Here is a 25,804-nt window from a genome sequence, read left to right as displayed (position 1 = left end):
ATGCCGGCCTAGTTTGGGTTATCTTCCAATATTGAAATAGGCTTCCTTCTGCCTTACCGTGGCGTCGCAATTGTCGCCCCCGTACTAGTTACTGCCCTTCGTGTTGTCATTGTCCTCAACCAAGTTTTCCCAAAATCTTTCTTTCTTTCTTTACTGTCGTCTAGCATCCTCATTTTCATCTTTTGAACTCCTTCAACACACGATGGGGGAACTGGAAACAGCTCAACATTTTATTTACATGTAGGCAACTTTCCCGACCAGAAAGCTACTTCTAACGCGTTTTCTGCAGCACACAGGTCTACTTTTGCTGTAAGGACTCACAACATTGTAGGAAACGCGGTTTTGCTGACCTCGCTCCCCCCTGTCCACTAGGCATGTGTACGTATTGAAATAGATAAACGCTCTTCGTCGACATTTCCTCATCAGTAATTCGTAGATGCTGTCGTTGTCTGGGACTGGGCCATTAGCTTGCCTAGAGAATGGCGTTTTGTAATTTTTTATAATTGTTCACCCGGGTATTCCTACTGACGAACCCATCAAAGATCTGGAAGACTCATTGGACGCCCGTTAAGACTGCATATCTCTTCTGTCGGTAAGTATCGATTTTAGGCAATTTCGAATACGAGTCACCACCACGTTCTTTAGCTACTGGGTTATCGCCGTCGTTCCGTATCTTTTATATGCTTTTGTCACCAACCACACCGAAGAAGAGTGCCAGAGAATTTACAAGGTCAGTAAGGCGCATATATCCCGCAAATTATCACTCAAATCCCGCCGTAAGATTCCTGTCGCATTGGCCATGTGGAACCAAGTCGGATCCGAGTGTCTGTCTTTCCTTAGCGTTCTCCCAGTTTTCACATATTAATATCCGGCCGTATATGCCAGCTGTTCTGCTCATTCGTACTTACGCGTTTTTCAACCGCAATAACTACCTACTGGCAGCACTTGTATGTGCGCTAGCTGGTGTCGTCGGGTATCAACTTTTCGTCGATACTTCTGAAATGATGCGTATGTTCCTCAGCAATGATGGTTTCAATTTCACTCTAACAAAACTACCAGTTCTTCCTTTTGTCACTCCGCCCTTTGTGAGTCACTCTCGTAACTTGAGGGGAAAATCTAAAACCGCTGGCATAGACGGAGGGGCCATGTTTCCCCATTTCTAGGCCCCATTCAGCTCACTTGCTCGGTGAGTTCTCATTCGCAGCTAACTTGTATTTTTCCTTACTTATCGAACTTCTAGGTTTCTTCGTGAGTTTCACTCTCGTCAACCTTGATTAGTCTATAACGTTTGTAGATTGCCCCACTTTTGTTCGACACTATAGTTACTGCTATCACTGTCTGGAAAGCATTTGCAATTCGCCGCCGCAGTGGCGGACCGAGTAGCAAACTCATTCAAACTTTCCTTCGAGAAGGTTCGCCATGACTCGTATGCTTAACGTATACAACTTACTAACTCAAAAATCAGGTGTTTTTTACTATATTCTCATCTCTATTGCCAACTTGGTATGCCTAATTTTCATTTCAGACTTGCTCTCGTAAACTAATCATTACTCCAGATCAATGGGATTTTCTACCTTCAGTCAGTGGCATGGTGATAGTGCATTTCGTTATTGTTTATGTTTATCCACAGACCTCGTCAAGTGATATCTGCGCTCAACATCCCACTCAGCGTTATGATGGCGCCATTGTTGGCATGTCGTTTGGTACGCTCGATTGCCGATATATATATTTAAAAGCATCCTCATTCGTTCTTCTCAGATCCTTGATCTTCGTGAACGTGGCGCGGAGACCGTCTCCCATTCAGAAGGAACGGGCGTTAGCGCATTTGCAACAAAATCCGGTGTGATTACTTCCAATGCTGGTCACCGCGGAAAGCCTGGCCGCGGACGCCACCGCGGCCCAGGCTCGACGATCACTTCAAATGTTATGTTGAGCACCATAGGAAGCATTCCTCCCGATCTTGAAGCCGCTGAGGTGGAGCTTGACGAGATGCACTTTGAGCTCGGGATGGGCTATGGTGGAGATAGTACGCGCTCCGAGTCACTGGGTTCGGTGGAAAATGCTACACCAGCCCCCGCCTACAACTCGATCGAGATGGGGTTTAATGCTCGGCCAGGAAGCGCGACAGACGAGAGTGGAGCAGCTGGCATGTCGGCCGTCTCAGGGATTAGGATTGACATAGAGAAGACAACGTCCACGATATGAGGACCATATATCCAAACGAGCACCAGCCCGGTCCAGCCGGCTCTGCGCTCCCCATTCAAGTTCCCATTTCTGCTCCGGATCGCATTGCATTGATTCCAGATTCTCATTGATATCCACGCAAAGGACGGTTCGTGCATTGTGCACTTGCATTCACTAGACTACGCCATGCTGTCCCTCGGATCCCGTGCAGCGCGTACGTACATCAACGTTTAATCATGTACTTTTAGCTTCTCCTGGTTCCGGACTACCCAAGGTTTTCAAGTACATAAAAACTCCTCGGGTTTTATACCCGCTTCTGCCGTTCCCGTTCTTTGATACTCGTTCTGTCTATACCATGTATTTTTGTGACCCAATACGCAACCCATACGCGCCAACTGGCACAGGACATTGTCTAAGCAACTTCACCCTGGCAGTGTGAACCCAAGTGCCTCCATAATTGCTGAGTCAAATTGCACCCGCGTTGCAGGTCCAATTCCGTTGGATCGTCCGAGTGTTCTTAAGGGCACGTTTTCTCCGCAAGTTTAGATCCGCAGTTGTTGCTCCCCCTCATGTATGTATGACTTGTACAACAGTGCGAACGATGAACAGTGTTCGCGTATTCAATCTGCTTGACCTGCCGCAAGAAATAATCCTTTATATTCGTAAGTCACTGTAATATTACTGCTACTCTCCCCATGTTAACCGGTACCCCGCGCTGTGATCAATCATAGTGTCATTTCTGGATCTACCCGACCTCGCAACACTCTCCAAACTTCATGGTTATCTCGCTCTTTTGGCAGCAGACCCAGTGCTGCATCTCATACGACTCCGAGTAGTCGCGCCATCACGCGTCGGTCATTCCCTATTCGCGCGAAGCCCTGACGGTACCTTGCTTAGACCAACTATCACGGACCTCGTGCATAGACATGTCATCCGCGGACATAACATCGAAAGAAGGTTGCGCATGGGCTTGTATATATACACAGAACACGTAAGAACGCGTCTAGACTCTGCTCGGATAATTCCAACCACTGACAATCACGTGTAGTCTGTGGATCAGTACGACAGCGGCCTGCGACTACAACGCGAACGTACTGGTCATATCATTGCTTCTCATCTTCGAAGACGTGCGCCTGCACTTGTTGGCCTCAAATTGTTGTATCACTCTCATATTCTGCCTGACGTTGAATCGTCGTTGCTCTCTGTTTCGCGGTCTTTGTTACCTGTGGTTAGAAAGCTCAAGTGGTCCATTCAGCGAGATAAACTGGCCAACGAGGTGCGAGGCATGAGTGGTTCCCTGGGATTGGGGAATTCAGCATTTCCGTTGACCGGAAGCTTGGGCACTTGGATTGAGCTGAAAGGGCAGGGTGTTGTACAGGACTGTGAACGGGTACGCCTTGCGTTATGCCCGGATGTACGTAGGATGGTGAAGTTTTACGAAAGCTTGGGACACTGAACTTCATTTGTTATTTTATGTTTTTCACTATAAACAGTTAACGATGTGTATTAGGTGTAACTGAATTGAATAGTATTGTGTATGCACAGCACAGAAACGTCTTTCCGTTTGAACTGTTCTATGCCTTGGGCGCGTCCCCCGTAGTTGAATTCCACGCACTGCCTGGGGGTACCTCCCAGTCTCCATGACATCCCCACGCCCAGTCTGTCCCCCGGATCGTTTCCTGCTGAGCTTCAATGAACGCGGGAAGTGGGCACATTCCGTGCTTGTCATCATACGGGCAGGTACGAATCCCATGGAGAGGAACGACGCCATCGTTGATGATGATCCGGATTTGGGGTTCCGGGGTAGATGCGCAGGAGAGGACTGAAAAGTAGGTACGGAGCGTAGGATCACCGTGGGAGAGAACAAAATGTAGCTTAGCAAAACTCCAAGATAGAAGCAATCACAAATTGCTCACGCTGGAACTGCATATTAGTTGCGAAAGGTGCGAGATCTGCGGAACGGAATGAACGGTCTTTAGGGATATGGTCTGCAGGGAGAGGACCGCTTGCTGCGAGTGTGCTCAGGTTAAGCGCCGTCATAACTGCGTGCCGGTAACCGATCAGCCATCATATGGGCAAGTACGACGTATAACATGCAAGTGCACGTACTATTGAGAACAACAACTTCATGCGTAGCATCTACATAGAGAGCATGATCTAGCGGGAAAGTCTCAGGCGTATGAAGTGTGGCGTTAGTACTGCTGTTGTGGGTCGCGATCGGGGTGTGGGTAAGTCGCGCGACGAGCTCTTGGAGATAGCCGACACCCTGGACGCGAGCAACAGGTGAACCGAAAGCAGAGTCATACCTACGAGTTTGGGGCAAATCACAGTCCGAACAGTCGGAGAAAGAACATGGTCAGTAAAAAACCTACAGACGCAAGCACGTTTGCTGACCAGAATGTCAAGTCAAGCCTATAATGACGCATAGGTGACGGTCAGTATATGGTACTACAGGAGACAAAAAGTGAAGAAACAGGACATACGCATAATTGAATCCCTCCCACTCTTCTTCCGTGAAGAGATCACAGAATTTGGAGTAACCGAGAGCAACAGTCTATCAATAACATAGTCAGCTACAACAGGTAGAACGTTCCACCACAAGTGGGCGTACCTCATAGGCACACATCTGCATCATCTCGTACACTTCCTCCCCGGTCCAATCGAACTCACCCTGCAGACCGTCCTTTCCAATCATGGCCCTTGAAAGACGTTCCCGGGCTTCCGCCAGGAAGTGAGAAACCCATTCTTTGACGTAGGGTAACGAGCGGTCCGCTTTGCCGGCGGCGTTAGCATTCGGGCAGGTCTTGTAGGGGGCGAAGGTGTTGTTAAACTGACAAAATATATCAGAGTGAGTATTGTGTCTTTTGGGGAAGGTACTATGCGCAGGGAAAGGGGCAGATCAGAAGAGGTACCAGAAGAGGATAAACGAAATTCCAATTGTTAGCAGCATACGGTAGCGAGACAACGAAACAAGTAAAACAAGATACAACTCACTCCGTTAGCTTCGATCGTAATCAACTGTTGGTACTGCCCCTCAAAAGGGTAGCCAAAGAACCCAATTGCAAAGTTGAGTGCCGAAGCAAGCATGCGATCCCTGCGGGTTTAACCGTTTAGTTTACTATCGGAAAGAGGGAAATGCAGACTAGAAGAATTAACAAAATCGAGTAAAGAAATAGGTAGTGTTATGGTCTGATAAAGTAAATCAGATCACTTACTGAGACTCTGTCCGGAATACAGGGATCGTATTCGTCTCCGTAAAGTTCTAGCATTTCCTCGATGTTATCTTGCGGATTTAGTAGCACGAGGAGAGCAGACAGACCTTGAGTAGGAAGCCGTACTTGAGACGCATAGATACGCCAAGGTCGTCTATATGCGCACGATAAGAGCTTTTCAGGTGAGGAGAAAATGGACACACATAGTTGTTGTCGGCCAAAGGGAGTGAGCACTGATTGAAGAATGAACATTGCATATTACTGTACTTGTGAAGTTCATACCTTCCTCGCCTAGCTTGTAAGTCCTATGCACAAGCCTTCGTGGGATTCAAGTCGAAAGAATAGAGCAGGACAGCTTACCACTCGTTCAAGAATGCTAGTTGCCCAGTCGCCTCCCATTGCGATGCGCTCTCGTGTAGACGGGTAGCAAACTTGGCAGGACCACCGAAATTCGCTGTTGACGGCAGTATATTACTATCAGTGTTGTAACGGAAGGAAAAAACGCACTCCACGCGGTCGGATAACGGGCACCGTGACGGTGAAGTAAGTGAAGGCCAGTAACAACACATCCAGCAGGAGGCTCTGCGGTGTCATCGATGCCGAATGCTCCACGGGAGACGCTGTACCACGGAGAAAGGTTGCCCCAGCTTCGGAAAAGGTTAAAAGGACGGTCGGATTTATAGTGTTTGCGGGATTCTTCCTCTTCTTCTTCCATATCGTCACCATGCGTAGAGTGTATGTGCTTGTAAATCTTTGGAGGTGCGACAAGTTGGGCTGCGCCGGTCTGCAAAGGGAGGGAGGGCGCAGTTGCAATGAGGCCAGGCTCTGCGCCAGTAGGAGTACCACCTGGATACCCAACGCTGCAGGTTATGTTAGTTTTGTTCAACTGACTTGAATGAAGCACACCTTGTTGGAAAGAGGTCAGGGAAAGCATTTGTAGGGGCTACAGGTGGGAAATGGTGCACTTCCGTAGAGCCAACGTACGGTGGTGCTTGTACCCTCACATCGTCTCCCAGTGGAGGTGGCCCAGCAATACCTGAGACGTCGAGCAGGAAGCGTGCACCGATGCATAAGGCAGCACCTCCGACAAAGGCACATACAAGGTGCACAAGGCTGTACCGTGGCGTGCTGACGGTACTAGCTGTGGGCGAGTCTAATCCTGTAGGTAGGAGTAATTCGCGTTCTGGCTCAACAAGTGCGTCGTTATATGCGCCGTATTTTGCTTTTGAGCCAGCCTCTACATCCTGCTTCGACCCCATCGATCTATTAGTACTGGTGCTCAATGTCGTAGTACTAGACTGTCTTTTTTCTCTGTGATCCGTCTAGGGAAGACTACGTCGTGGGCTGTGATGGATCGTGAACAGAAAAACACCAGCCTAACAGAAGTCCCTTTTCGGCTACACTGTCCGGAACCGTTTACATATTACTATTTCACAACCAGCCATATTACTTTCGTGTTCATGCCCTTGACTCTTGAAGTTTGCGTTGACTCGATTGAGTCTACTTTGGCGTGAGTGCGAATCCTTGTATTTCGATTGCAAGAGCAGCCGGTTACTACTGGTCACTTTCAGAGCCGTTGAAGCGGGAGCAGATCGTCTTGAACTCTGCAGCAATCTAGGTCTTGGCGGAGGAACTACTCCCAGCCTTGGGCTGTTGAAAGCTATTCGAAAGGTGGTACCTACAATTCCGATCATGGTAGCCGACATCACCGTTATCTGGGCTCTTTCTTGCTACTGACGAGTTTGCCCCACCAGGTTATGATCAGACCTCGGACTGGTGACTTTGTATACACTGAGGCCGAATTCGACGTGATAGTCGAGGATATACGTTGCTTTAGAGAGAATAGCGTCCAAGGCGTCGTGTTCGGCGTTCTCACTCCAGAAGGAGATGTGGACGTAACCCGTACTCAGCGGTAGACCTTCTTATTGTGCTCCTGAAGCCCTAGAGCGCCAACGTTCATTCTAGTCTTGTCTTGGAAGCTTTGCCTCTGCAAGGTAATGTTAACTGTCCATCATTCTTTTTTCCCTAGACTTATTGACGTAGTCTGTTTTCACCGAGCGTTTGACATGACTCGTGACATGAAGAATGGCAAGGCAAAATATAGGCTTAGCTGTTAAGCTTGTACTGATTGTCTACTGTAGCATGGCACCAGTTATCCAAGATTGATGGACTAACCCGCATCCTGACGAGGTAAGCATTACAAATATTCAAGGTAGCTGAATCCAAGTCGATGTTTGACACTTCTTCCAAGCGGTCAGGGCACGACCGCCACCTCGGCCAGTTCTCTGGATATCTTGAAGGATCTACTAGACCTTGCAAAATCTCAGGATCCACGCGTCGAAATTCTTCCAGGATCTGGCATTAATTCATCCACAGTCGGCGCTTTATGTCAGGCATTACTGCCCCACGGGCTGCGCGAAGTGCATATGAGCGGTGGATGTTGGATCGATGGAGCCTCAGTGTGGCGTCGAGACGGAATGGGCATGGGCATTGGCGAAGCCAGTGAATGGGGAATTTGGCGGACAAGTGCAAGCGCAATCCGCGCAGTCAAAGATGTCATCGATTCCTTTAAGGAAGCATGACTGTACCTATACTGAGTAGGGAATTAGACCAAAATCAGGAATCTTGATCCAACTAATAGTGTTTCCTGGGTATAGTCTGCTCTGAAGTCGAGGAGTCAACCTACCAGACTTAGGTGGAACTTTTCTTAGATATCTAGGCATTGTAAGGTCATTGAACCTTGAACTTACTCCCAAAACATCAACCACGTTTTCTAACAAGATGTCTTCGTTACAGCATCCTGCTCTTACAGTGAAAATATGGTGGAGTAATGCCATATTATTTGTTTCTACTCACATTGCTGTAGTCATGTGCGTCTACCTGAGACCATGCTCATGGCATTCCTCTACTGGCAACTTGTTGATTTTGGGTAAGATCACCCTGCCACTGGCCTCGTAGAAACGGACTTGCGGTTTCGCCAAGAATCACAATTGGCTATCATAGGCTTTGGTTGCATCGTGCGTTCAAAGCAAATGTGTATGTGCGTGTCATTTTGGCTGCTCTCGGGTGCAGTGCATTTCAAGGGTCAATCAAGGTGAGAGCTCCGTTGAAATTGACGTTGAGTCGATCTCCATGAACGGGCGCAGTACTGGCGGTGTCTATATAAACGTTGTAATGCATGTCGTTTTGATCATATCAATGAATTCAAGTGCCTCCGACATCGAATGCATCATATATATCATTTGCCGACTTTATTGGAACACGGATCTGAATTCTACAGCGCTTCACGGATGATCGATCGATCTTCAGCACGACTCGTAAGTCGATTGTTCAAACGTTCATGACTGAAGGCCAATTTACTAGCAGGAGATTAATTGATGCATCTTTAGGTACGCAGCCACTTGTGGCTTGTTCTATTCTCGCATGGGCTGGATCTTCTTCAAGCCCGTATATGAGCGCGTCAAGTTGGTTGCTTGCGAAGATCTAGGCCGGGACCCGGGTGAGTCGTGCGTAAATTAGGACAACCAATGTATCATCCGCAGTCGTGGGGTTTCAGCACCAGTATCATAGCGAGGCGCTCGCGGCAGAAAATCATGGATAACGTTTGCTGAAGCATTCCTACAGTTCTTCTCGCGATTTTTTTAGGTACATAGTTCCCGTAGCCCTTGGTTCCCTCCGGAGAGATCCAGTGGGTGCCTTCGTATGTGGTAGCCTAGTCACTAAGCTTGCCGGTAGGTAATGGAAACTCAATGAGAATATGGTCTGATACTGTTGTAGTCTGGCATTGCACTTTCCTCGTAAACTCGTGCGACCTCTTTAATTTCTTCAAGCGGATCGACTGACCAGAGATTAGGCTGGCGCACTGGAATGGACTACAACCATACTCAGACGAGGAGACGTCCAGGGGTAATCTTGTGCGTGCGTGTCCTTGTTTCACGAGTCCTTGATTTGTTTAGGTGTTGGCTATCCTGACGGGTAGGGAGAGAGATCACAACTTCAAGTTTGCACGTACTTGACTATATACCCATATTTTATGAAATGTCTGATTAGCTTGTAGCATGTATATATAATACGCCTTGTCTCAGTCTGCATTCCCTCGTGACTATCGTTCTGGCCCTTCTCGACTGGATTGGGATCCTGTAAAATGGATCACCGCTGTACTTCATTTTTGGGACTTATAAAGAGCATCTGACGGACTAGGTCGCAAGATATTCACGAAGCTAGATTCTACATGCACCAGAGGATTCATCATGTGATCACGGATAGACGAAATTCTGATGAATGGAATTACAAACTTTTAACAAGCCAAGGCATATATTACCGAGCGATTACGCGCTTATTTACTCAGTATCGACGGTTTCTTCGTTGACGTGTCCAAGTATCTTGAAGTGAGTGGATCACACATGTCAATCTCATGAAGTTATATTAACATAAGCAATTTTGACAGCCAGGGGGAGCAACGTTGCTTCAGGACTACTCCAGAATAGGCATAGACGACAAGGAAAGAGAAATGGAGACATACTAGTACTTCATAGGCTTTTCAAGTTAGAGGCGGGCTGAGCAACCACGGAGGTGCGACGAAGCGCCAGATGCGCGAGTTGCGAGTTGCAAGAATTAGCGAAAGAAGTCCATTTTGCAGTTAGACACTAGTGTAATGGTTAAACATCTTTGTCCATCTAGAACATGCGCAATATTTCAATTTGGCAGGGTCCCGTAGTAGATCACTCGCGCCAACTAGTCACGTGACTCTAAAGTCCATTTTCGTCTTTGTTGAGCGTCCGAGACCCATACAAGCTGAAGTTCGTCGCTATTTCCTTTGGAATCCGGTTTTTTTTGGCCAGAACCAACGGCTACGACTGTATGACGATGATGAAGAGAGAGATTGGACATATGTCGAATTATGAAGACATGGACGGCTCTCGAACAAAGCGACAAAAGCAAGTTGGAGCATCATCTGGCCAAGCCGCTACAGGAACTGCCATACGAAATACGGCTAATGGAGACATTCAGATGGACACTGGAGAAAGTAGCAGTTCTGGTGTAGCTGGGTTGAAGGAGCAGGGAACAAAGTTGTGGCAGATGTTGAAGGACGTGGTCAATAAAGAGTGAGTAACAAACCCAACTTGAGCTCAGACGCAATCACAGCCGCCTCAAGCCATTTTCCTTTCTGATCTCGCTAACATTTCTTCCGTATATCACACAGAGGTTACATATGCTCTCCAGCATTCATGCGCTTGCCCTCAAAGCGCCATTATCCTGATTATTATGTCTTCATTCAACAACCAATTTGCTTGGACGATATCAAGCAGAAAATAGATGATGGCTTATACAACTCTCTCGACGATATCAGACAAGATTTCGACCTCTGTTTTTCAAACGCCAAAAAGTACAATCAGAAGAACAGTCAAATCTGGCTCGACGCTAAATTCATGCTGGTGAGTTTGCCCTTTGTCCTATGTTTGCACTGATGAGTTCACCCTTGAGCAGAAATTCGTAAACAAGGAGTATACGAAGATGACCGGAAAGAAAGTCAAGAAGAATAGCGATGGAGACGATGATGAGGACAAACCTGCTGACGGCGGAGACAGCGAGAAGAAGAACAAACAGCCTAACTTGACCCGCCTCTTGAAGGCTAGATTGCAGAAGGTTGTCGATAAAGCTGACGAAGAGACGTGAGTTCACCTTTATTCTCGACTACAATTTGTTTTTGATTCAAGTGACAGACACCGTGTGCTGTCTAACGTTTTCATGGAGATGCCGTCGAAGAAGGATTATCCAATGTATTATACACAAATCAAACGTCCAATGTGCATAGAGACCATCTTTGTAAGTCACACATACTTTAACTCTGGAGTATGTGTTCACGACATCACCAGAAACACCTGAAGCGCAAGGAATATCAAAACTCTCTAGATTTTGCAACCGATGTCGAGCTTGTGTTCTCTAACGCTCTCGAGTTCAACCAAGACCACAGCCAAATCTGGGAGGATGCGATCGTTCTTCGAGTAAGTATCGTATACCCTGAGTAGTATCCTCATTCATTCATACGTTAACAGGATTACTTCCGTCAACTCATGTCTGACATGCCAGAGCCGCACGCGCTATCACAGTACGCGAGGCCTCCGGCAAAGATCAAATTGAAAGTTCCGGGGACAGCGGCTGCGACTGCCGGATCCTCTACGACTGTCGCTTCTTCGTCAGCCAAACCACCAGAAAAAGAAGGCGCTACTGGAGGATCGCTAACGTTACGCCTTCCTGCAAGTGGCGGAAATGCCAAGAGTCCAGCACAATCCTCGATCAATCAGCTGCCACCTGGAGCTGGAGTGCCTATTCCAACGACTACACCTGTGCAAGGCTTAAAACCCATCGCTGCACCTGTACCTAAACCCGCCCCCACACCTCAATCGTTTGTCGCTGCAGCTCCTCCTGCTCAAGTCCCTACTCCTCTACCGACGCCAGCAGTGCAAGCAACACAAACAAAAGCTGCACCATCACCACAAGTCTCGACACAGCCATTGCAGTATCAGCCCACAGTAACTAAACCTCAGTATTATCCCAATGCCACCTATCACCAATACACCCACCCGGCTCCGGCTCCTCCGACACCTGCAATACCATCCTCCGCAATACGAACACAGCCAGCGCCTCAGGTTCAGACACCTCAATCAGTTTCAAGATCACCTGCACCTGTATTGACTGGACACCGAGCGCTCAAGGGCATTTTCTTGATAACCAAGCCTCGTGGCAGACCCTTCTGGCTTGATCATCGTGATGGAGTCAAATCCTGGGCGATACGGCTTGGCCAGGGCGAGAAATCGATATCCGTTGCAGAGATCAGATTCTTCGGAGATGATGACGAAACCGGAGATGATGAAGGCGATGGGAACGATGAACAACCAGATGATGAAGAGGAGGAGGAAGAACCTAGTCCCAGGAAGCGTGGTCGTGGCCGTCCGCCCAAGAATCCGAAAGCGAAAGCCAAGGCGGCTGCACTAGCGAAGAAAGCTGAACAGAAGAAAGCTCAGAACGCGCCTACGCCTCAACAGGAGAGCATACTGGTCAACCTTAACGGTACTGCTATGAATGAAAAGCTCGAGGATGGCGTGTGGAATATGGACCTTCAAGTTGGTTCAAATGTTTTGGAAGTTGGTGAGAAGGGTGGACACGTATGGAAAGTGTACTTGGAGAGAGTTTCCATCATATAGCGGTTGTACTTGTCGACCCCCACTTTAGATTCCAGCCTTTATCTACCTATATTCTCTCTATTAATCGCGCTTGTAATACAATACGCAGTCCGTTTCCAAAGAGTCAACAAAAGTCCAATACCAATCATCGTAATCCGAGAGGAACATCATCGTCCGAGATTATGCCAGCATCTCCAACCTCTCTAGATAACTCATCCATGTCCTCCTCGAACTCATGCTCCTCGAAAATCCTCGTCACTCTCTAGAGTGTGCTCAGGTTCATACACTTGGTATCGGCCAGCCTCATTAATCTGGTCCTGCACGTATTCTTGAAACAACTGCCCCCGATTTACGGGGCGCACCTCGTACCCCTCCGAGCCCCGACGCATCCTGATAGCTCCGGAGAATCCCTCTTCTGAGTAATCTGAATCACTGTCAGGAGAATATGGTCGTCCAGGATGGGTATCAACCCCAGGATCCTCGTAATCTGCATGGTAAGGTGGTAAAACAGAGACAGGATCTTGCGTGGATTTATACCGGTTACCATTGACACCACGTAGTTGACCATTTGTTGGACGTAGATTGGGATTGACATCCCCGTTCTCGTACGTCCATGGACTGTCAGGGAGTTTGAATGGTGGCTGGTCAGACAAAGCCGGGTCTCGAGGAGGCCAGTTATAATGTTCTATATCAATAGATCAGTTAGTGAGACGCCATATCAAACATGATGACACAGCTGCAATGAGCGTACTGACACGACAGAACGAGGACGTAAGAGGAAAATGACAGCTACATCTGGTAACAGTCACAGTTCCAGATCGTCCACTCTCCTTCGGCGACTCTGTGCTGCAGCCTGTTCATTCCACTCACCATCAGCAACTGAAAGCTGGTATTTAAGGCCAGTCCCAGGAGGGACGGTTGGACAACACCACAAAAGTGGATTGTTTCCGAGAATTGAGGCAATATTACGCCTCGTGCCGAGGTTCTGCAATACATCAGCAATTTGTTTGTCAACATGAAACAAATACTTGCGTATGGGAACTTGACCTGTACGTGATACAGTTAGTTAATTCGCTACAGCTTACTTAGAGGAAAGGCTTACCTCTTCAATTTTGCCGTGTCGTCGTAGCATCGCAGCTTTGTCTTTCTCCCAGCCTTCGATAGTTGTGGTGTTGCCCGACAGACTATGGAAATGATAAAGACTGTATAGTCACGGTGAGCAACCTGTAATTCTGCATGCAAAGTAGCAATACCTGAACCCTCCAACTACAAGGATCACGGGGACGACAAAAACGTAGTTCAATATGATGAAGATAAGTTCGGCACCCGTCGGCTCATCCTGAGTTGCTCTGTGTTCAGTTACAGGTTCAATACTTCGGGAAACAACTCACATAGTACCGTCTGCCAGATGCGGCCATGACCCGGTATGAGACCATAGCGAGGTGATACGAGCAAGTTACATCCACGTAAAATAGAAAACGAATAAAGTGTCCATAATTGAAATGGCCGATGCAGTTATTTGTCCAAGGACAATGGTGGTCTGTGGCAGTCAGAATGTGAAGAAAAGGATCCCCGAAAGTGCTTACCCATTCTCAGCACACATCTACCGAGCAGTCAGCATCGCAGTATTTCCCCGACAGCTCCTACTTACCTGTTGCATTGTTTACAATGATGGGACCTTGGAGGCTTAAACTTTTCACAGGTACGGCAAAACCGAGGTCGACCTGTCAGTCTTTTAACCTCATACCCTTCGACTTGATTGCGTGTCCGGTTTCTGAGGGATAGTGTCATCGATCAGAATGACTGCGGCTGAGCCTTGGGCGTACCCAACCATCCGGAACCTCTCCGGGATCAGTAACTATGCACAGGTAGTAGTTCCATAGTAGCGATGCAGCAAGGACACTATTGGAGCATAAATTTCAAAGCATATCCGGAATTAATGAAGCTCACTTGAATGGCAAGAGAAGAGTTATGAGCTCTACGGACAGCTCACGCCCATACCAAGGCCATATGATGTAGATTTGGCAAGTCAAGGTAGGGAAAAGAATGAGAAATAACACAAAGCAAATGGCAATGCGCCCCAAGATGGGGTGCATGTCTTGGTGTGAGGTCGAACAAAATCCGGGTAAGACGAACTGTGAACGTAGAAAGTAGCTACCACTGGCCAAAGACTGTGCGAAGCCAGGGTTCCGAGAAAGGAAATTTCACCTGGATATAGTGTATTTGCGGTTTCACTGCTTTTGCTCTTTCATCATGCAGCATTCAAGGGCTCTTACTGGGTTCTGCAATCCAGGACGCTGCTACAAGCAGGTAGCCCGGTCATACTCCACGAACAGTCCATTTGCATCTTTTATTTCAGATGTAAAGGTTCCAGAGTCAGTAGCAGCTTCGGTAGAAGGAACACATCGGAGTGCCCCAAGACTTAGTTCGTTGGGAGACATAGAAATTCGTGCGTAACCTTACTCGGCCCGCGATATCTGACTTTAAACAGTGATTTTAGCCTCTATCATTCCATCATCTACCACTTCTCTGTTTGCTGCACGTGCTGCTCAGAGGCAGAAAAGATTGCTGGTTGAGGCTGCGCCCAAAAAGATCGAGGCTAAAGTTGTAGACCCACCGAAGCCAGCCTCGCCTGCTGCAGGTTCTTTGCTATCTAGAAGGTCTCAAAGACCCTCGAAAGATGGGGAGAGACGTTCCAATGATGGACCCTCGAACCCGCAAACTGTCGCTCACCCTCGTCTGAGACGGCCCCTTCCTGCCGAAACTAGGTCGGCACCAGCAGAGACCAGGTCGGCGCCAACGGAGACTAGGTCGGCGCCAGCAGAAATGCGCACAGACCGACGGAGGGAAGGCCCAAGAGTTCCAAAGCCAAGCCGCCTTGTTAAGCCTACATCTCCCGTCGGGGATCTTAATGAAGTCGACAAATCCGCTCCGCCACCATTGCATGTTAGCTTCAACAACACAGACTTGTCGGAGCTGTTCAGTTCACCAACCCTCATTCCATATGTCGCTCAGCCATCCGTTGCCCAGTCACGCATTGACTCTCGGGTGCAACTCTTGAGAGAACGCGCCGGCGATTACTCGCGATATCTTCCAGGGGACGTTGAATCAACAACACAGACGCAAGGGTCGATAGATTACGCGAAGCTGATTTTGGCTCGTAGGAGAGAAGTTGGATTGAAGCCGAGGCGCGCTGCCGTGGAGCTCATGCGTCAAGCAGGACTCAGTTCCACGTCAGGTATGCGAGACTTTACTATATTGAAGGCAAAAACTCAATCAGAACTTGGCAGTCTCTGCAACTTCGTTGTGACTTTGATCAGCCTTGTTCATAATAAAATTTTGTTTCATCGAAGCGTGAAAAATATGACCACTATACTAAATACATGTCCCGGGACAAAAATAGCCATAAGTTACACCAGAAAACAGTCAAAGTATATCTATCATAAGAGTGCATGAGGGTATGATTAAAAAGTGCTAAGGATCAAACAGGCGCAGCACCATTCATCCCGAGCTGTTCTTCTGCAATGATTACAGGCTCTGGTGTATGACCCGCCGAATCCGTATACTCGAGTTGGGTAGGGACTATCCATTCAGGAAGTTCGAAGTCCCTGAGTTCCTCAATCTCTTGTGGTACTTTTGCGCCAAACGCAGTTACATGCCTATGCGTTTTACGAGCCGTTGGCGCGGATGAGGCGCGGATAGCAGCCTGCATGAGAACGCATGGTTCTGGTTTCGGCGCTAGTGCGTGGTGGTGATGGCGTGGTGGACGATGTTCCGGAGTAGAGTGTGGAGAGTATGCCTCATCGAGGTGTGACGGTCTTGCGCGTTTGCGCGGTCGTTCAGATTCGACGGACTCTGTATCAGAAGAGGCTCTGGAAATTGGTTTCGCTGGAGACGCTCTGGATACTGATTTGGACTTGGGTGGTGAAGAAGATAATAAATAAGTTGTAGGCTTGGGTGCTGGGGTGCTGGATACTGATGGGGAAAAGCTCGACTGTTTGGGCATCTTGATTTTCAAGACAAGTGAGGTGCTGGCTTTGGTAGGTAAAATGGCGGCGGAAGCTCGGCCATTAACGATCGACTCGTCTTGCGGGTGGATGTCGGAGGAAGGAGGGATATTGACACTACTCTGCCTGCTCGCCTTCCTCTGATCGAAATAGTTCTTCTTGTCCGACGGTAACAGGGTGCGGTACCGATCTTCCAAGATGTAAGCTACCTCAAGCATCTCCTGCCGTCGCCTCTCTCCCTCGTTACACATGACTGTCCCGTCGACGTGAATTGCCGCAAGGCTCGCGTCTCGGCCGTCTTCGACCCGAACTATATCAGATGGTGGGGGGAAAGATGCTGCGGGTAATCCGAGGAATGCAGTTCCGTCCATCGCCCTCAACTGTTCTATCCTCTCCTTGAGTTTGTACTGCTCATGCTTCAGCTTCTCCTTTTCACGGAGACGCTGACGCTTTTCAAACGTCTCGTACTTCCGATGGCGCTTTTCATATACAGCATCAGAAGTGTCTGCCGACTCAGGGAGCTAGGTAGAGATAATTTCTGGCATGAGCCTATGCCAAAGTTTAAGACTTGCGTTTCAACGCACCTCCGCAGAAATTCTCGGCCTGAATCTACCCCCAACGCTAGCATCCTCTGACAAAGTAGTGAATTCAGGTGTTTGTATGATTTGTTGTTCTCGGTAAGCTTGAATAACATCTGGCCTGTCGAAATAGCGTTGATTCGCATGACTATTGAGTCCGAAGCCAGTCGAAGATGAGGGTTGAGGCTGGGGTACGAGGGCAGAATTTGTGGTCAACAAGAACTGCGTATTTGCCGGAATGAGCGGCTCATTTTCAACTGCGATAAGGATGTCAGTATATGAACTAGGTAGAGCAAAAAAGCGCAACGAACATCTTCGTCTCTGCGCGTCCAATATCATGAGGTCAACATCACAGCTTCCTATTCCAGGACCACCACGACGTGAACGGGAGGGTAGGACACGTTTCTGTCGAGGTTTTAGGCTTGAAAATTCGGATGAATCTGCCATAGGAAGTCCTAGCTCCTAGCCGTACTAGTAGCAGTCGCCAGTTCGAGAGTAGTAGCAACAACGGTGCACTCTAGGCTATTACTAGTCTCAGACTTTTAGACTTCTGCCTGTACCAAATGTCGCAGGTCTCCAGCTCCTAGAGTTTATGAGAGAGGTGCGTGAAGCGATCGAGAGGAAACGGTCATAAACTGAAAAATAAAACTTTCTTTCGTTGACCGCCGTAGAAGCCATCAATTACAGTCCACAATTTATGTTTTTATGCAAATCTCGCGTTTTCTGCCTACAATATCTCCAGACTATGCACCTCTTGGAGCCCCAGCAATTTCTCGGAACCTCCAGCCATCCTTCGTTAGTGCTGCAACGGCAGCGTCAGCCTTCTCTTTGGGGACCAGAACATAATCGGTATTCCTATCAAGGGATAAGCATCACACAAGTGGATTATGTCTGCTACGAGCGCTAACCATGTCGAAACTGCGAACACCGGAACATTAGCATCTTTCAGCGGCGTCGTGAAATTACACATTACGCCAGTCAACCCTGTTAGCAAACGAAGATTAGATTCCCTTCCCGTCACCAACAAATGTAGGGGAGACACCAAATTCCATGGGCCCTGCTATCTTGATGCATTTCCATTCACCGTCGTCATCAACAGCTTCACCAACAACGGAAATCTCTTCTCCTGTTCTGGTGATGGAGAAGACCCCTGGAGTTTGTTGAGCAGCATTCAGCCCGCTCGCAATTGCAGCTGGAACGCCTGCATCTACTGGGAACTGCTTAACGAAGAAGGTCTGAGCCAGTAGCTCAAGTTCCAAACTCGGATGGTTGAGGGGTGGAGGCATGTTATCACTAGATAGTCTAGCTTAAGTGTATCACGACAGTACTAACAGGATGGAAGCTCGAACGATCAAGAAGCCATGTACAATTATAGATTTTGCTTGGTGGCATCGAAACATACTTCTCTATCACTAGTGAACTCGTCCTTGAATGGTATCATCCTTCTTTGGGAAGGTACTTAATACCACTCGAGGGGCAACTAGTATCCTCAGGGGTGTCTGGAAGCACGTAAACGGTTGGTCTGCCACTGATACATGTAACGTACTTATCGGGACGAAATCGCCATCGATGACAGAGCCCTTGAGATTGAAGTACCAGCTAACCGAGCTGAGTTTGTGCGATCGAGAGCAGCTCAAAGTTGGAGTGTACTGGAAAATAAACGTTATGAGGATGTATTTTTAAGCAAAATATGAAACCTACTCCTCCAGAGCCAGCTTCGAGAGCCGACAACAAGTCCGAAAGGGAATAAGTCTGGCTGTATGACGGAGTGATACCTGCCTGAGCGAGCCAGTCATACGTGGGGAGGGTCTTGAAGACCCTCACCACAGTCTCAAAGAATGCCACGGCCTTGCATAATGATAGCGCTCAGGGCAAATACTTCCATAGATCACGCCTACTTACCTCGGCACCCGTAGGGCTGTCGCTGGGAAGACAATCAACATTCAGTGTGCTAAAAAAAGGTTAAAATGAATATGCGTCAAAATTCCGGACCGTCTAGACCCTGTACCTATAGCATGTGCCGTGTGTAGCCCACTCATGCTATAATGCTCGACAATAAGCGTTCGAACGAAACGGAAGCTCCGAGTCTCACGTACCTCCCAGAATCTTTCATTAGACCCATCATCGTTAAGCCAATACTGTTGCATGAACTCTAATGTGGACGATGCACCCTGGGATTCGAGTAGCTGTGGGACATCAGCTGGGGTGTCTTTGTATCGAAGAGACCAACTGACCCCGGCAATGTTCTTGTAATCGCGAGAGGGATCACAGTCCTCAATGTAAGTGCCGTCGCAGCTACGATATATTCAAATTCTGTACCCTAGTAGTCCAGCTACTGTGACTTACTTATCAGGCCACAGACCTGAATTTCTCATGTCAGAACAAAATCAGGACGCTATCAATTCCATACCATGAATAGTCCAACTGTCCTCGGGACTACCAGCGACATCTGTGTCCCAAACCTGAAAGAAGTTATTTCTGGCTCCACGTGTTAAACAAGGCAAACTGAACGAACTTGTGTCTGCATGATCAGGCCCTAGAGCTAGTTAGGGCAAATTATCACTGATTGAGACTAGAGCAGGGACGTACTCCAGGACTTTCATAACAGCAGGTATCGGCGGCGGGCGTGTTCGTACTTTGGCACGATGCGGGACCAGAATTCCCACAGCCTGAGCCACCAGGGCTCTGGAAGACGTTCATCGGGTTAATGTAGGACGCTCCGAGGAGGGACGACAGGACAAGTGATGAGACAGACATTTTGTACAAGGAGGAGAGAACTGCAGCTGTCTGAATATTTATATGTCACGAAGGGAAACTTCGGGAGCAAGGTTTGACCGGTGTACAATGTCAGCCTGCTATGTTTTAAAAGGACGTGGGATACGAGTATAATATGAATTCCCTGAGCGAACGTGGGGCGTATTTTGAGAAACATAACGTTGCATTGCAAATTAGAAGGAACCGGCGGGAACGGCGGACTGATGGGGGTACGCCTCACATCTGGGCATTCGCGACTTCAGAGATTAGAAGGGACACCGGGGGGTCCCATAGATTAGAAAGTATTATCCTCAATGGACACAAATTGGATTTAAAAATAAATAAAAATAAAAAAATTAGAAGGAAGCACGGACAAAGTACGCACATGGCTCATGCCAAAGATGGGAAAGTTCGACAGGCGACTGGCTTTATTCGATACTGGCACGATCGTGCTTTATAGGCTCACAGGTATGACTTCGGTGAGAATACCGTCAAACGTATGCAATTGAAAGAACCTGCCGAATAGGGATGGATGAGCCTACTAAATCGGGGTGTACGCATCGCTTTCCGCGTTTTCATACTCCTGCCCATGCACCAACCACTGATTCATCCATGGTTGAGAGGGCTGTTGTACCTGATAAGAGTTGAACCGAGCTTCCTGATTCCCAAACCATGCAGGAGGACCATTGAATCCAAAAGTGGACGCGAATCGAGGATTGATGTGCGGCTGTACGGATTGTTGTTGTTGTTGTTGTTGTCCAAATTGGTGAACTTGAAAATCGCCTGGCGGATAACCCCACGTTGGTGAAGATGAAAAAGGCTGTGAAGAATAGCCGGGGATTCTGACTGGTTGATTTGTTTCGCGCTCTATCTCGTCAGATGTAGGCGATGGTGGGATCGAGGTGCTTGAATTGTACGGTTCCATTGAAGGAGCCGTAGGGTTTTGTTGAGACCATCTAGATTCTCCCCACGAACGTCGTCCGCGATCTGGCCGCCCATACCCACGACCCCTTCCACGATCACGAGCCCCTCCAACTCTATCGTGACCTCTACCACGCCCCCGGCCCCGTCCTCTGCTGTCTCCAAAGTGTCTCTCGGGTTCCCTACCGGACATACGAGCCTCAGTGGAAGGGCCACTCAGGTCTTCTTCATACTTCACAATGTCCACTTTGACCTCGTCGGCATACGGGTCGTCGTATGGGATAGGCGCTGGACGCGACGGCCCGGCTACCCGGTAGCCGTCATCATATGGGCCATGCGCATCGTATGGGTTCGCCCCGTAGAAAATTTTATCAATATCATCGTTGTAGTGAGACTGCGACGGCGCAGGTGTTGTCCGTCGAGACGATGACACAGACATGCCACGTCTGCCGAGAATGAATGAGAATGAGAACATTTTTGAGTGTACGCACATACTTTTTCTTTCGTGCCTGCTTGAACGCGGCTTCTTGTTCGTCATCCGAGAACTCCATTTCATCTTCACCGGGCTCCTCATCATGAATGTTACTTGCGTCACTGCCGCGAAGCTTTTTAAGGTATTCCATGAAGACGAAATTACTTCGTTGCGGTATATGGTAAACTTCGCGAGCGACTCGAATCTTCTCAGTATCCAGTGGGTAGCTCTGGTTAAATTTTATTTGATACAAGGGCTGGGAAGTGGGTCCGAACGTTTCATATACCTACAAAAGGTCAGAAGACGTGTCCCGAGAATACAAAATACGCACATGTCCGAGAACTTGTCGATCGTCGAAGACAAGTAATGTCTCGACATCTAGTGTCTTTTCAGATGCAGTTCTGGAAGAGTCAGCAGGAAGGCCTTTCACAATTACTACGTTCCCGATAATGTTCATCACATCGCCAACTTTTTCCAATACTTCTTCGGGTCCGACTTCTGATACAGAAGGGACAACGATGTCTGTTTCGATAATCTCATTTTTGGTCTGTACATATGATGCAACAGCTGTAGCGCCTGACTCCTCGTCATCGTCCACATCAATCTGTGGTTTTCGAGGGTTCAGCGCATTTTTATCTCCTGCTTTATCAGCAGTTTCATCCTCGTCTGACTCGGAATCCGAGTCCGAGGAATCAGAGTCTGAGCTTGAGTCTGACTCTGGTGATCCTGGCCTGGTAATAGTCTCAAAATATCAGCTGACTTATAGTGTTAAGAGACTCACAAAACAGGTGTAAGGTTGGAAGATTCCTCCTCTGGAATCATTAAATCGGCTTCAACCTCGTCCTCACTGTCAATCTCGCTGGACGAGCTTGCGATGGAGTCATCGCTCGAGTCTGCGGACTTGTGGACATCCTTCCAGACATCTGCTTTTGGCGGAGGGATAACTCCGACAATTTCTTGAATAAGGAGTATATCCTGGGGGACCGACTCGGGGACTTTGAACTGAAAATCCATGACGGGCGACAGGAAAATGGATAGCGAAGCGGCATGTCCCAAAAGAAATTCGGGCGTCACGTGAGCGTTCCCAGTTGCGCGTCGCACAAAATTTTGCATAGAACCCTTCTTGTTCCATCGATATCTTTCACGATGATAGCCCAATTTCTTCGCTCATCGAAACCGTTTCATGCGTCCAGGCTCTCACGCATTGGCCAGTCGTGTTATTCTACAGCTCCATCCAAGCCCTCCCTGCAGCATGTCGCGCAGCTGCGCAAACTGACGGAGGTCTCAATTTCAAAAGCACGAGAAGCCCTCAGTCAAACTAATAACGACATACAACAAGCCCTCGAATGGGTGAAAAATGATCTCGCAGCGTCGGGCATAAAAAAGGCCGCGAACGTCCAGTCTCGGGAGACTCGAGAAGGACTTGTTAGTGTCTGCACACTCTCTGGAGGCAGCAGGGGGAAAAACAGCCTTGGGTGGCGGCGGTATACGGGCAGCCATGGTTGAATTGAACTGCGAAACAGATTTTGTTGGAAGAAATACCCTATTCGGTCAATTAGCAGCGGATATAGCTCATACCGCCGCGTTTATCACGGAACCGACTGACTCTTCGACTATCATCAGATCTTGTTCGCTGGACATTTTGAACGATGCCCCTCTATTATCTCAAAACAACCCCTCATCTCATTCGTCATCCACAGTGTCAAGCTCTATTAGAGACCTCATCGCCAAAGTGGGTGAGAAGGTTTCTCTGAAAAGAGCTGTGACAGTCGTGCAAAACCCGTTTTTGGGACAGTCTCCCAATCTTGGTCTGCGTCTCGCGTCCTATCTGCACGGATCTGTTGGCTCCGCTCCTCAGGGTCGCATCGGGTCTTTGGCTGTGCTCGCTCTTCAATCTCCAGAGCTTGCACGTCGCCTTGAGAGCGAGACTTTCGTCAAAGATCTCGAGCGACTTGAACGTGCACTTGCACGGCAAATCACTGGCTTTGACACTTGCTCGATCAAGTCATCGGATGGTGACGAGACGGCACTTTACAACCAACCGTTCATGATGCTCGGAGGGGAGTGTGTAAATGAGCCAGTACGGCTGGCCATAGAGAACTGGAGTAAACGACAAGGTCTTGTCCAGGATGGCGAAGGAGGTATTGAAGTCCTGGAGTTTGCCAAATGGAGTGTAGGCGATGTCGTTGGATAGATTCATTTATCTTACTTACTCGGATTACATGCACTACCAACGGTTCTTGAGAATTAGTTTGTATGTATACTTAGCTGACTAAATTTGGCGTCATGACACAGGACTCCATAGCTCAGTGGTAGAGCATACGATTGCAGATCGTGCGGTCCCGTGTTCGAACCACGGTGGGGTCTGTTTTTTGCTGGTAATTTACGTAATTATGCTCCCGTTAATATTTGGACGTTCGGCGTTTTTCAACCCTTGACTTTACTCATCATGCGGAGAGCAACAACGTCGCTCGTCCGTCGCAGCCAGCGGCAATTTTCCCAAGCAGTACATCCTCCATTGCAGATCACAACCCTGCCCAACAAGATCAGAGTTGCTACTGAGTCGACTCCCGGTCATTTTTCATCCGTTGGACTGTACGTAGATGCGGGATCCAGGTATGAAGACTCATCGACCTCGGGCGTTAGCCATTTTATGGACAGGATGGCCTTCAAGGTGCGTAGCTTCAGGTAGTATTTGTGTCAGTGTTCACAGTCCTCTATTGCTCAGACCACTAGCTCTCGCTCCACGGAGGATATGGCGACCGCAATGGACAAGCTAGGTGGTCAAATCATGTGCTCTTCATCACGCGAATCCATCATGTACCAATCGTCCAACTTCGACCAAGCTACACCTCTCGCGCTTTCGCTCATATCAGACACCATCTTGAATTCCGCATTTCTACCCGAGGAACTTGACGCCCAGCGAGATGCCGCTCGTTATGAGATCCGAGAAATTAGTCAGAAGCCCGAGATGATTTTGCCAGAGATCTTGCATGAGGTTGCATACGGCAGAAAAACACTTGGGAATCCCCTCTTATGCCCAGAGGAGCGAATAGACGCAGTCACCGGAGACCTACTTCGGGACTGCATTACAAACTGGTACCGCCCGGAGAGGATGGTGATTGCTGGTGCTGGGATGCATCACGAACGACTAGTGGAGTTGGCCGACAAGTATTTCTCATCCCTCAAATCTGCGCCAACACCATCAGTTTCGTCACTTCAGCCGTCAGTTACTCAAAATTTACCACCCCACTTACTTCCCTCGTCCTCACCCTCGCTCTACAAGTCATTAACTCGCGCTGCATCAACATACCTGTACCCTACGTCCCTTTCTAACGACCCACCGCTTCCTCCTCTGAACCCTCACTCTAATTACGTTGGTGGCATCCATCACATCCCGAGTTCAACAGAGTTCGATCAACTTTACCTTGCCTTTGAAGGTGTAGGTATTCATGACGAGGATATATATATCCTCGCCACTATGCAAGTCCTCCTTGGAGGTGGTGGAAGTTTCTCAGCTGGTGAGCAATCACTTCCCTGCGTCACACGCTTTATTTAACTTCTTGCAGGTGGTCCTGGCAAGGGCATGTACTCCCGACTTTACACACACATCCTGAATCACTACACTCAAATTGACCACTGTGCTTCCTTCCATCATATTTACACGGATTCCTCGCTCTTTGGCGTCTTTGCCTCATTCGTCCCCAATATTCCCGGCCAGAGAGGCAACACTCCTGCACAAATGCTGCCCCACCTAGCCAATCAGCTTAGCCTGCTGATATACCAATCTGTTCCCAAAGTTGAGCTCGAGCGTGCCAAGAATCAGCTCAAATCGAGTCTGATGATGGCTCTCGAGAGTCGGGCAGTGGAGGTGGAGGATCTTGGCCGACAGGTACGACAAACTTTTATCATAGACATACCCGCATACTCACGTGTTAATCTAGTTGCTTGTTCACGGTCGAAAGATTCCTGTGACTGATATGACTGCGGCCATAGACAAGGTGACTCCTGACTGCGTGCGCCGCGTCGCTACTAGACTATTCGCACCTTCGTCTGGAAACAAGGCCACGATTTTGACGATGGGGCGTGGGGATATAGGAGATTGGAAGGCGACGCTTAAAAAATATGGTGTCGCAGGAGCATGAAGGTTTGAACGCTTAGATCTCTGTATATCTTCGGTACTTAATTTCAGCCAACGGTCATTGCAACAAATTGTTTCATCATACATGCATACGAGGTGTGCCTTCGTAGGACGAGGCATTTCAACCAAAACGGTATCAATAAGCAATCCTAGCCATGACGCGATCAAAGCGCTCCTGATGAGAACTTTGTGTGCAGCAGTGTGGTTGACGCTTGGTATCGTACTGACTTCATGGCTTACCTATGACAGTACCACTCACGAGCATCGAACTCAGTGATTTACCTCAATCACCGGAAACAAATCTCCAGCAGCGACATAGTGCATAATCAAGTTAATTGCTTCCATCACCCA

At 48.3% G+C, this 25,804-nt stretch overlaps 13 protein-coding genes and 1 non-coding gene across 14 annotated transcripts; 8 read left to right on the top strand and 6 right to left on the bottom strand.

The window, feature by feature from the left end:
* Positions 1–202: 202 nt before the first annotated feature.
* Positions 203–2,601, top strand: DFJ58DRAFT_867034 (uncharacterized protein; the record flags this gene model as incomplete). Its single annotated transcript, XM_041394198.1, has 16 exons — positions 203–240; positions 290–309; positions 373–378; positions 437–489; positions 543–592; positions 646–730; positions 782–824; positions 886–1,008; positions 1,060–1,085; positions 1,135–1,186; positions 1,241–1,248; positions 1,295–1,412; positions 1,466–1,503; positions 1,557–1,579; positions 1,631–1,703; positions 1,759–2,601. 16 exons carry the CDS (start codon positions 203–205, stop codon positions 2,203–2,205), a joined length of 1,203 nt encoding a protein of 400 aa, XP_041247159.1. The 3' UTR covers positions 2,206–2,601.
* Positions 2,602–2,785: 184 nt separating this feature from the next.
* Positions 2,786–3,640, top strand: DFJ58DRAFT_724679 (uncharacterized protein; the record flags this gene model as incomplete). The annotated part of the gene is made up of 3 exons (XM_041385134.1): positions 2,786–2,846; positions 2,916–3,175; positions 3,233–3,640. 3 exons carry the CDS (start codon positions 2,786–2,788, stop codon positions 3,638–3,640), a joined length of 729 nt encoding a protein of 242 aa, XP_041247158.1.
* Positions 3,641–3,758: 118 nt separating this feature from the next.
* Positions 3,759–6,655, bottom strand: DFJ58DRAFT_838835 (histidine phosphatase superfamily; the record flags this gene model as incomplete). The annotated part of the gene is made up of 14 exons (XM_041392485.1): positions 3,759–4,006; positions 4,101–4,226; positions 4,294–4,490; positions 4,579–4,596; positions 4,668–4,738; positions 4,796–5,014; positions 5,179–5,278; positions 5,400–5,446; positions 5,504–5,550; positions 5,600–5,629; positions 5,679–5,701; positions 5,757–5,850; positions 5,904–6,256; positions 6,303–6,655. The coding sequence occupies 14 exons, from the start codon at positions 6,653–6,655 to the stop codon at positions 3,759–3,761; spliced, it is 1,926 nt and encodes a 641-aa protein (XP_041247157.1).
* Positions 6,656–6,798: 143 nt separating this feature from the next.
* DFJ58DRAFT_772505 (copper homeostasis protein CutC) lies at positions 6,799–8,047 on the top strand. The gene is made up of 7 exons (XM_041389228.1): positions 6,799–6,906; positions 6,968–7,091; positions 7,151–7,308; positions 7,362–7,390; positions 7,440–7,484; positions 7,538–7,586; positions 7,648–8,047. The coding sequence occupies exons 1-7, from the start codon at positions 6,857–6,859 to the stop codon at positions 7,976–7,978; spliced, it is 786 nt and encodes a 261-aa protein (XP_041247156.1). The 5' UTR covers positions 6,799–6,856; the 3' UTR covers positions 7,979–8,047.
* A 2,043-nt stretch (positions 8,048–10,090) lies between these two features.
* Positions 10,091–12,707, top strand: DFJ58DRAFT_195650 (Bromodomain-containing protein). Its single transcript, XM_041379181.1, has 6 exons — positions 10,091–10,501; positions 10,600–10,831; positions 10,884–11,068; positions 11,120–11,222; positions 11,273–11,401; positions 11,453–12,707. Exons 1-6 carry the CDS (start codon positions 10,257–10,259, stop codon positions 12,599–12,601), a joined length of 2,043 nt encoding a protein of 680 aa, XP_041247155.1. The 5' UTR covers positions 10,091–10,256; the 3' UTR covers positions 12,602–12,707.
* Positions 12,708–12,813: 106 nt separating this feature from the next.
* DFJ58DRAFT_655638 (DHHC palmitoyltransferase-domain-containing protein) lies at positions 12,814–14,676 on the bottom strand (the record flags this gene model as incomplete). The annotated part of the gene is made up of 9 exons (XM_041381860.1): positions 12,814–13,265; positions 13,451–13,565; positions 13,683–13,782; positions 13,834–13,919; positions 13,972–14,120; positions 14,167–14,183; positions 14,232–14,334; positions 14,385–14,482; positions 14,531–14,676. The coding sequence occupies 9 exons, from the start codon at positions 14,674–14,676 to the stop codon at positions 12,814–12,816; spliced, it is 1,266 nt and encodes a 421-aa protein (XP_041247154.1).
* Positions 14,677–14,825: 149 nt separating this feature from the next.
* On the top strand, positions 14,826–15,949 carry DFJ58DRAFT_743510 (uncharacterized protein). Its single transcript, XM_041387266.1, has 3 exons — positions 14,826–15,029; positions 15,081–15,818; positions 15,871–15,949. Exons 1-3 carry the CDS (start codon positions 14,834–14,836, stop codon positions 15,888–15,890), a joined length of 954 nt encoding a protein of 317 aa, XP_041247153.1. The 5' UTR covers positions 14,826–14,833; the 3' UTR covers positions 15,891–15,949.
* On the bottom strand, positions 15,950–17,833 carry DFJ58DRAFT_680281 (uncharacterized protein). Its single transcript, XM_041383194.1, has 3 exons — positions 17,477–17,833; positions 17,172–17,422; positions 15,950–17,108 (listed from the first exon to the last, which is right to left on the bottom strand). Exons 1-3 carry the CDS (start codon positions 17,610–17,612, stop codon positions 16,062–16,064), a joined length of 1,434 nt encoding a protein of 477 aa, XP_041247152.1. The 5' UTR covers positions 17,613–17,833; the 3' UTR covers positions 15,950–16,061.
* A 13-nt stretch (positions 17,834–17,846) lies between these two features.
* On the bottom strand, positions 17,847–18,803 carry DFJ58DRAFT_195492 (ACT domain-containing protein). Its single transcript, XM_041379178.1, has 4 exons — positions 18,712–18,803; positions 18,208–18,664; positions 18,074–18,149; positions 17,847–18,020 (listed from the first exon to the last, which is right to left on the bottom strand). The coding sequence occupies exons 2-4, from the start codon at positions 18,449–18,451 to the stop codon at positions 17,909–17,911; spliced, it is 432 nt and encodes a 143-aa protein (XP_041247151.1). The 5' UTR covers positions 18,452–18,664; positions 18,712–18,803; the 3' UTR covers positions 17,847–17,908.
* Positions 18,383–20,191, bottom strand: DFJ58DRAFT_195495 (ribonuclease T2). Its single transcript, XM_041379179.1, has 11 exons — positions 19,755–20,191; positions 19,681–19,701; positions 19,576–19,627; positions 19,512–19,527; positions 19,400–19,460; positions 19,262–19,351; positions 19,174–19,205; positions 19,068–19,116; positions 18,867–19,013; positions 18,712–18,814; positions 18,383–18,664 (listed from the first exon to the last, which is right to left on the bottom strand). The coding sequence occupies exons 1-11, from the start codon at positions 19,920–19,922 to the stop codon at positions 18,603–18,605; spliced, it is 801 nt and encodes a 266-aa protein (XP_041247150.1). The 5' UTR covers positions 19,923–20,191; the 3' UTR covers positions 18,383–18,602.
* On the bottom strand, positions 20,181–22,359 carry DFJ58DRAFT_772476 (Gar1/Naf1 RNA binding region-domain-containing protein). The gene is made up of 4 exons (XM_041389227.1): positions 22,094–22,359; positions 21,644–22,043; positions 21,336–21,598; positions 20,181–21,286 (listed from the first exon to the last, which is right to left on the bottom strand). Exons 1-4 carry the CDS (start codon positions 22,324–22,326, stop codon positions 20,461–20,463), a joined length of 1,722 nt encoding a protein of 573 aa, XP_041247149.1. The 5' UTR covers positions 22,327–22,359; the 3' UTR covers positions 20,181–20,460.
* On the top strand, positions 22,360–23,606 carry DFJ58DRAFT_904891 (elongation factor TS-domain-containing protein; the record flags this gene model as incomplete). The annotated part of the gene is made up of 3 exons (XM_041394927.1): positions 22,360–22,386; positions 22,525–22,737; positions 22,763–23,606. The coding sequence occupies 3 exons, from the start codon at positions 22,360–22,362 to the stop codon at positions 23,504–23,506; spliced, it is 984 nt and encodes a 327-aa protein (XP_041247148.1). The 3' UTR covers positions 23,507–23,606.
* Position 23,607: 1 nt separating this feature from the next.
* Positions 23,608–23,679, top strand: DFJ58DRAFT_t59. Its single transcript has one exon. It is a non-coding gene; the product is annotated as a tRNA-Cys (tRNA).
* Positions 23,680–23,720: 41 nt separating this feature from the next.
* Positions 23,721–25,584, top strand: DFJ58DRAFT_772473 (Metalloenzyme, LuxS/M16 peptidase-like protein). The gene is made up of 4 exons (XM_041389226.1): positions 23,721–23,986; positions 24,041–24,833; positions 24,882–25,204; positions 25,257–25,584. Exons 1-4 carry the CDS (start codon positions 23,762–23,764, stop codon positions 25,455–25,457), a joined length of 1,542 nt encoding a protein of 513 aa, XP_041247147.1. The 5' UTR covers positions 23,721–23,761; the 3' UTR covers positions 25,458–25,584.
* Positions 25,585–25,804: the final 220 nt, after the last annotated feature.

Source organism: Suillus subalutaceus, assembly GCF_016647625.1.
Source record: "Suillus subalutaceus strain FC151 chromosome Unknown DFJ58scaffold_21, whole genome shotgun sequence".
NCBI classification, from domain to species: domain Eukaryota; kingdom Fungi; phylum Basidiomycota; class Agaricomycetes; order Boletales; family Suillaceae; genus Suillus; species Suillus subalutaceus.
The sequence above is the reverse complement of the archived record's forward strand: the minus strand, read 5'-3'. Positions and strand labels throughout refer to the sequence as shown.

Excerpts from the sequence above, each read along its gene's own strand:
- DFJ58DRAFT_743510 (XM_041387266.1), top strand. The coding sequence starts at position 14,834 with ATGCAGCATTCAAGGGCTCTTACTGGGTTCTGCAATCCAGGACGCTGC. Across the intron at positions 15,030-15,080 it reads GTTGGGAGACATAGAAATTC|CCTCTATCATTCCATCATCT; the intron begins GTGCGTAACCTT and ends CAGTGATTTTAG. Across the intron at positions 15,819-15,870 it reads AGGACTCAGTTCCACGTCAG|TCTCTGCAACTTCGTTGTGA; the intron begins GTATGCGAGACT and ends AGAACTTGGCAG.
- DFJ58DRAFT_772505 (XM_041389228.1), top strand. The coding sequence starts at position 6,857 with ATGCCCTTGACTCTTGAAGTTTGCGTTGACTCGATTGAGTCTACTTTG. Across the intron at positions 6,907-6,967 it reads TCGATTGAGTCTACTTTGGC|AGCCGTTGAAGCGGGAGCAG; the intron begins GTGAGTGCGAAT and ends GGTCACTTTCAG. Across the intron at positions 7,485-7,537 it reads GACTCGTGACATGAAGAATG|CATGGCACCAGTTATCCAAG; the intron begins GCAAGGCAAAAT and ends TGTCTACTGTAG.
- DFJ58DRAFT_772473 (XM_041389226.1), top strand. The coding sequence starts at position 23,762 with ATGCGGAGAGCAACAACGTCGCTCGTCCGTCGCAGCCAGCGGCAATTT. Across the intron at positions 23,987-24,040 it reads TGGACAGGATGGCCTTCAAG|ACCACTAGCTCTCGCTCCAC; the intron begins GTGCGTAGCTTC and ends TCTATTGCTCAG. Across the intron at positions 25,205-25,256 it reads TGGAGGATCTTGGCCGACAG|TTGCTTGTTCACGGTCGAAA; the intron begins GTACGACAAACT and ends GTGTTAATCTAG.
- DFJ58DRAFT_772476 (XM_041389227.1), bottom strand. The coding sequence starts at position 22,326 with ATGGATTTTCAGTTCAAAGTCCCCGAGTCGGTCCCCCAGGATATACTC. Across the intron at positions 22,044-22,093 it reads TCCAACCTTACACCTGTTTT|GCCAGGATCACCAGAGTCAG; the intron begins GTGAGTCTCTTA and ends GACTATTACCAG. Across the intron at positions 21,287-21,335 it reads AAGCAGGCACGAAAGAAAAA|ACGTGGCATGTCTGTGTCAT; the intron begins GTATGTGCGTAC and ends CATTCTCGGCAG.
- DFJ58DRAFT_195650 (XM_041379181.1), top strand. The coding sequence starts at position 10,257 with ATGACGATGATGAAGAGAGAGATTGGACATATGTCGAATTATGAAGAC. Across the intron at positions 10,832-10,883 it reads TCGACGCTAAATTCATGCTG|AAATTCGTAAACAAGGAGTA; the intron begins GTGAGTTTGCCC and ends ACCCTTGAGCAG. Across the intron at positions 11,223-11,272 it reads TGTGCATAGAGACCATCTTT|AAACACCTGAAGCGCAAGGA; the intron begins GTAAGTCACACA and ends CGACATCACCAG.
- DFJ58DRAFT_195492 (XM_041379178.1), bottom strand. The coding sequence starts at position 18,451 with ATGCCTCCACCCCTCAACCATCCGAGTTTGGAACTTGAGCTACTGGCT. Across the intron at positions 18,150-18,207 it reads AGCAGGGCCCATGGAATTTG|GGTTGACTGGCGTAATGTGT; the intron begins GTGTCTCCCCTA and ends GTTTGCTAACAG. Across the intron at positions 18,021-18,073 it reads GTGTTCGCAGTTTCGACATG|GAATACCGATTATGTTCTGG; the intron begins GTTAGCGCTCGT and ends ATCCCTTGATAG.
- DFJ58DRAFT_195495 (XM_041379179.1), bottom strand. The coding sequence starts at position 19,922 with ATGTCTGTCTCATCACTTGTCCTGTCGTCCCTCCTCGGAGCGTCCTAC. Across the intron at positions 19,628-19,680 it reads GCCTGATCATGCAGACACAA|GTTTGGGACACAGATGTCGC; the intron begins GTTCGTTCAGTT and ends AACTTCTTTCAG. Across the intron at positions 19,117-19,173 it reads ACACACGGCACATGCTATAG|CACACTGAATGTTGATTGTC; the intron begins GTACAGGGTCTA and ends ACCTTTTTTTAG.
- DFJ58DRAFT_680281 (XM_041383194.1), bottom strand. The coding sequence starts at position 17,612 with ATGGCAGATTCATCCGAATTTTCAAGCCTAAAACCTCGACAGAAACGT. Across the intron at positions 17,423-17,476 it reads GGACGCGCAGAGACGAAGAT|TTGAAAATGAGCCGCTCATT; the intron begins GTTCGTTGCGCT and ends TCCTTATCGCAG. Across the intron at positions 17,109-17,171 it reads GGCCGAGAATTTCTGCGGAG|CTCCCTGAGTCGGCAGACAC; the intron begins GTGCGTTGAAAC and ends ATCTCTACCTAG.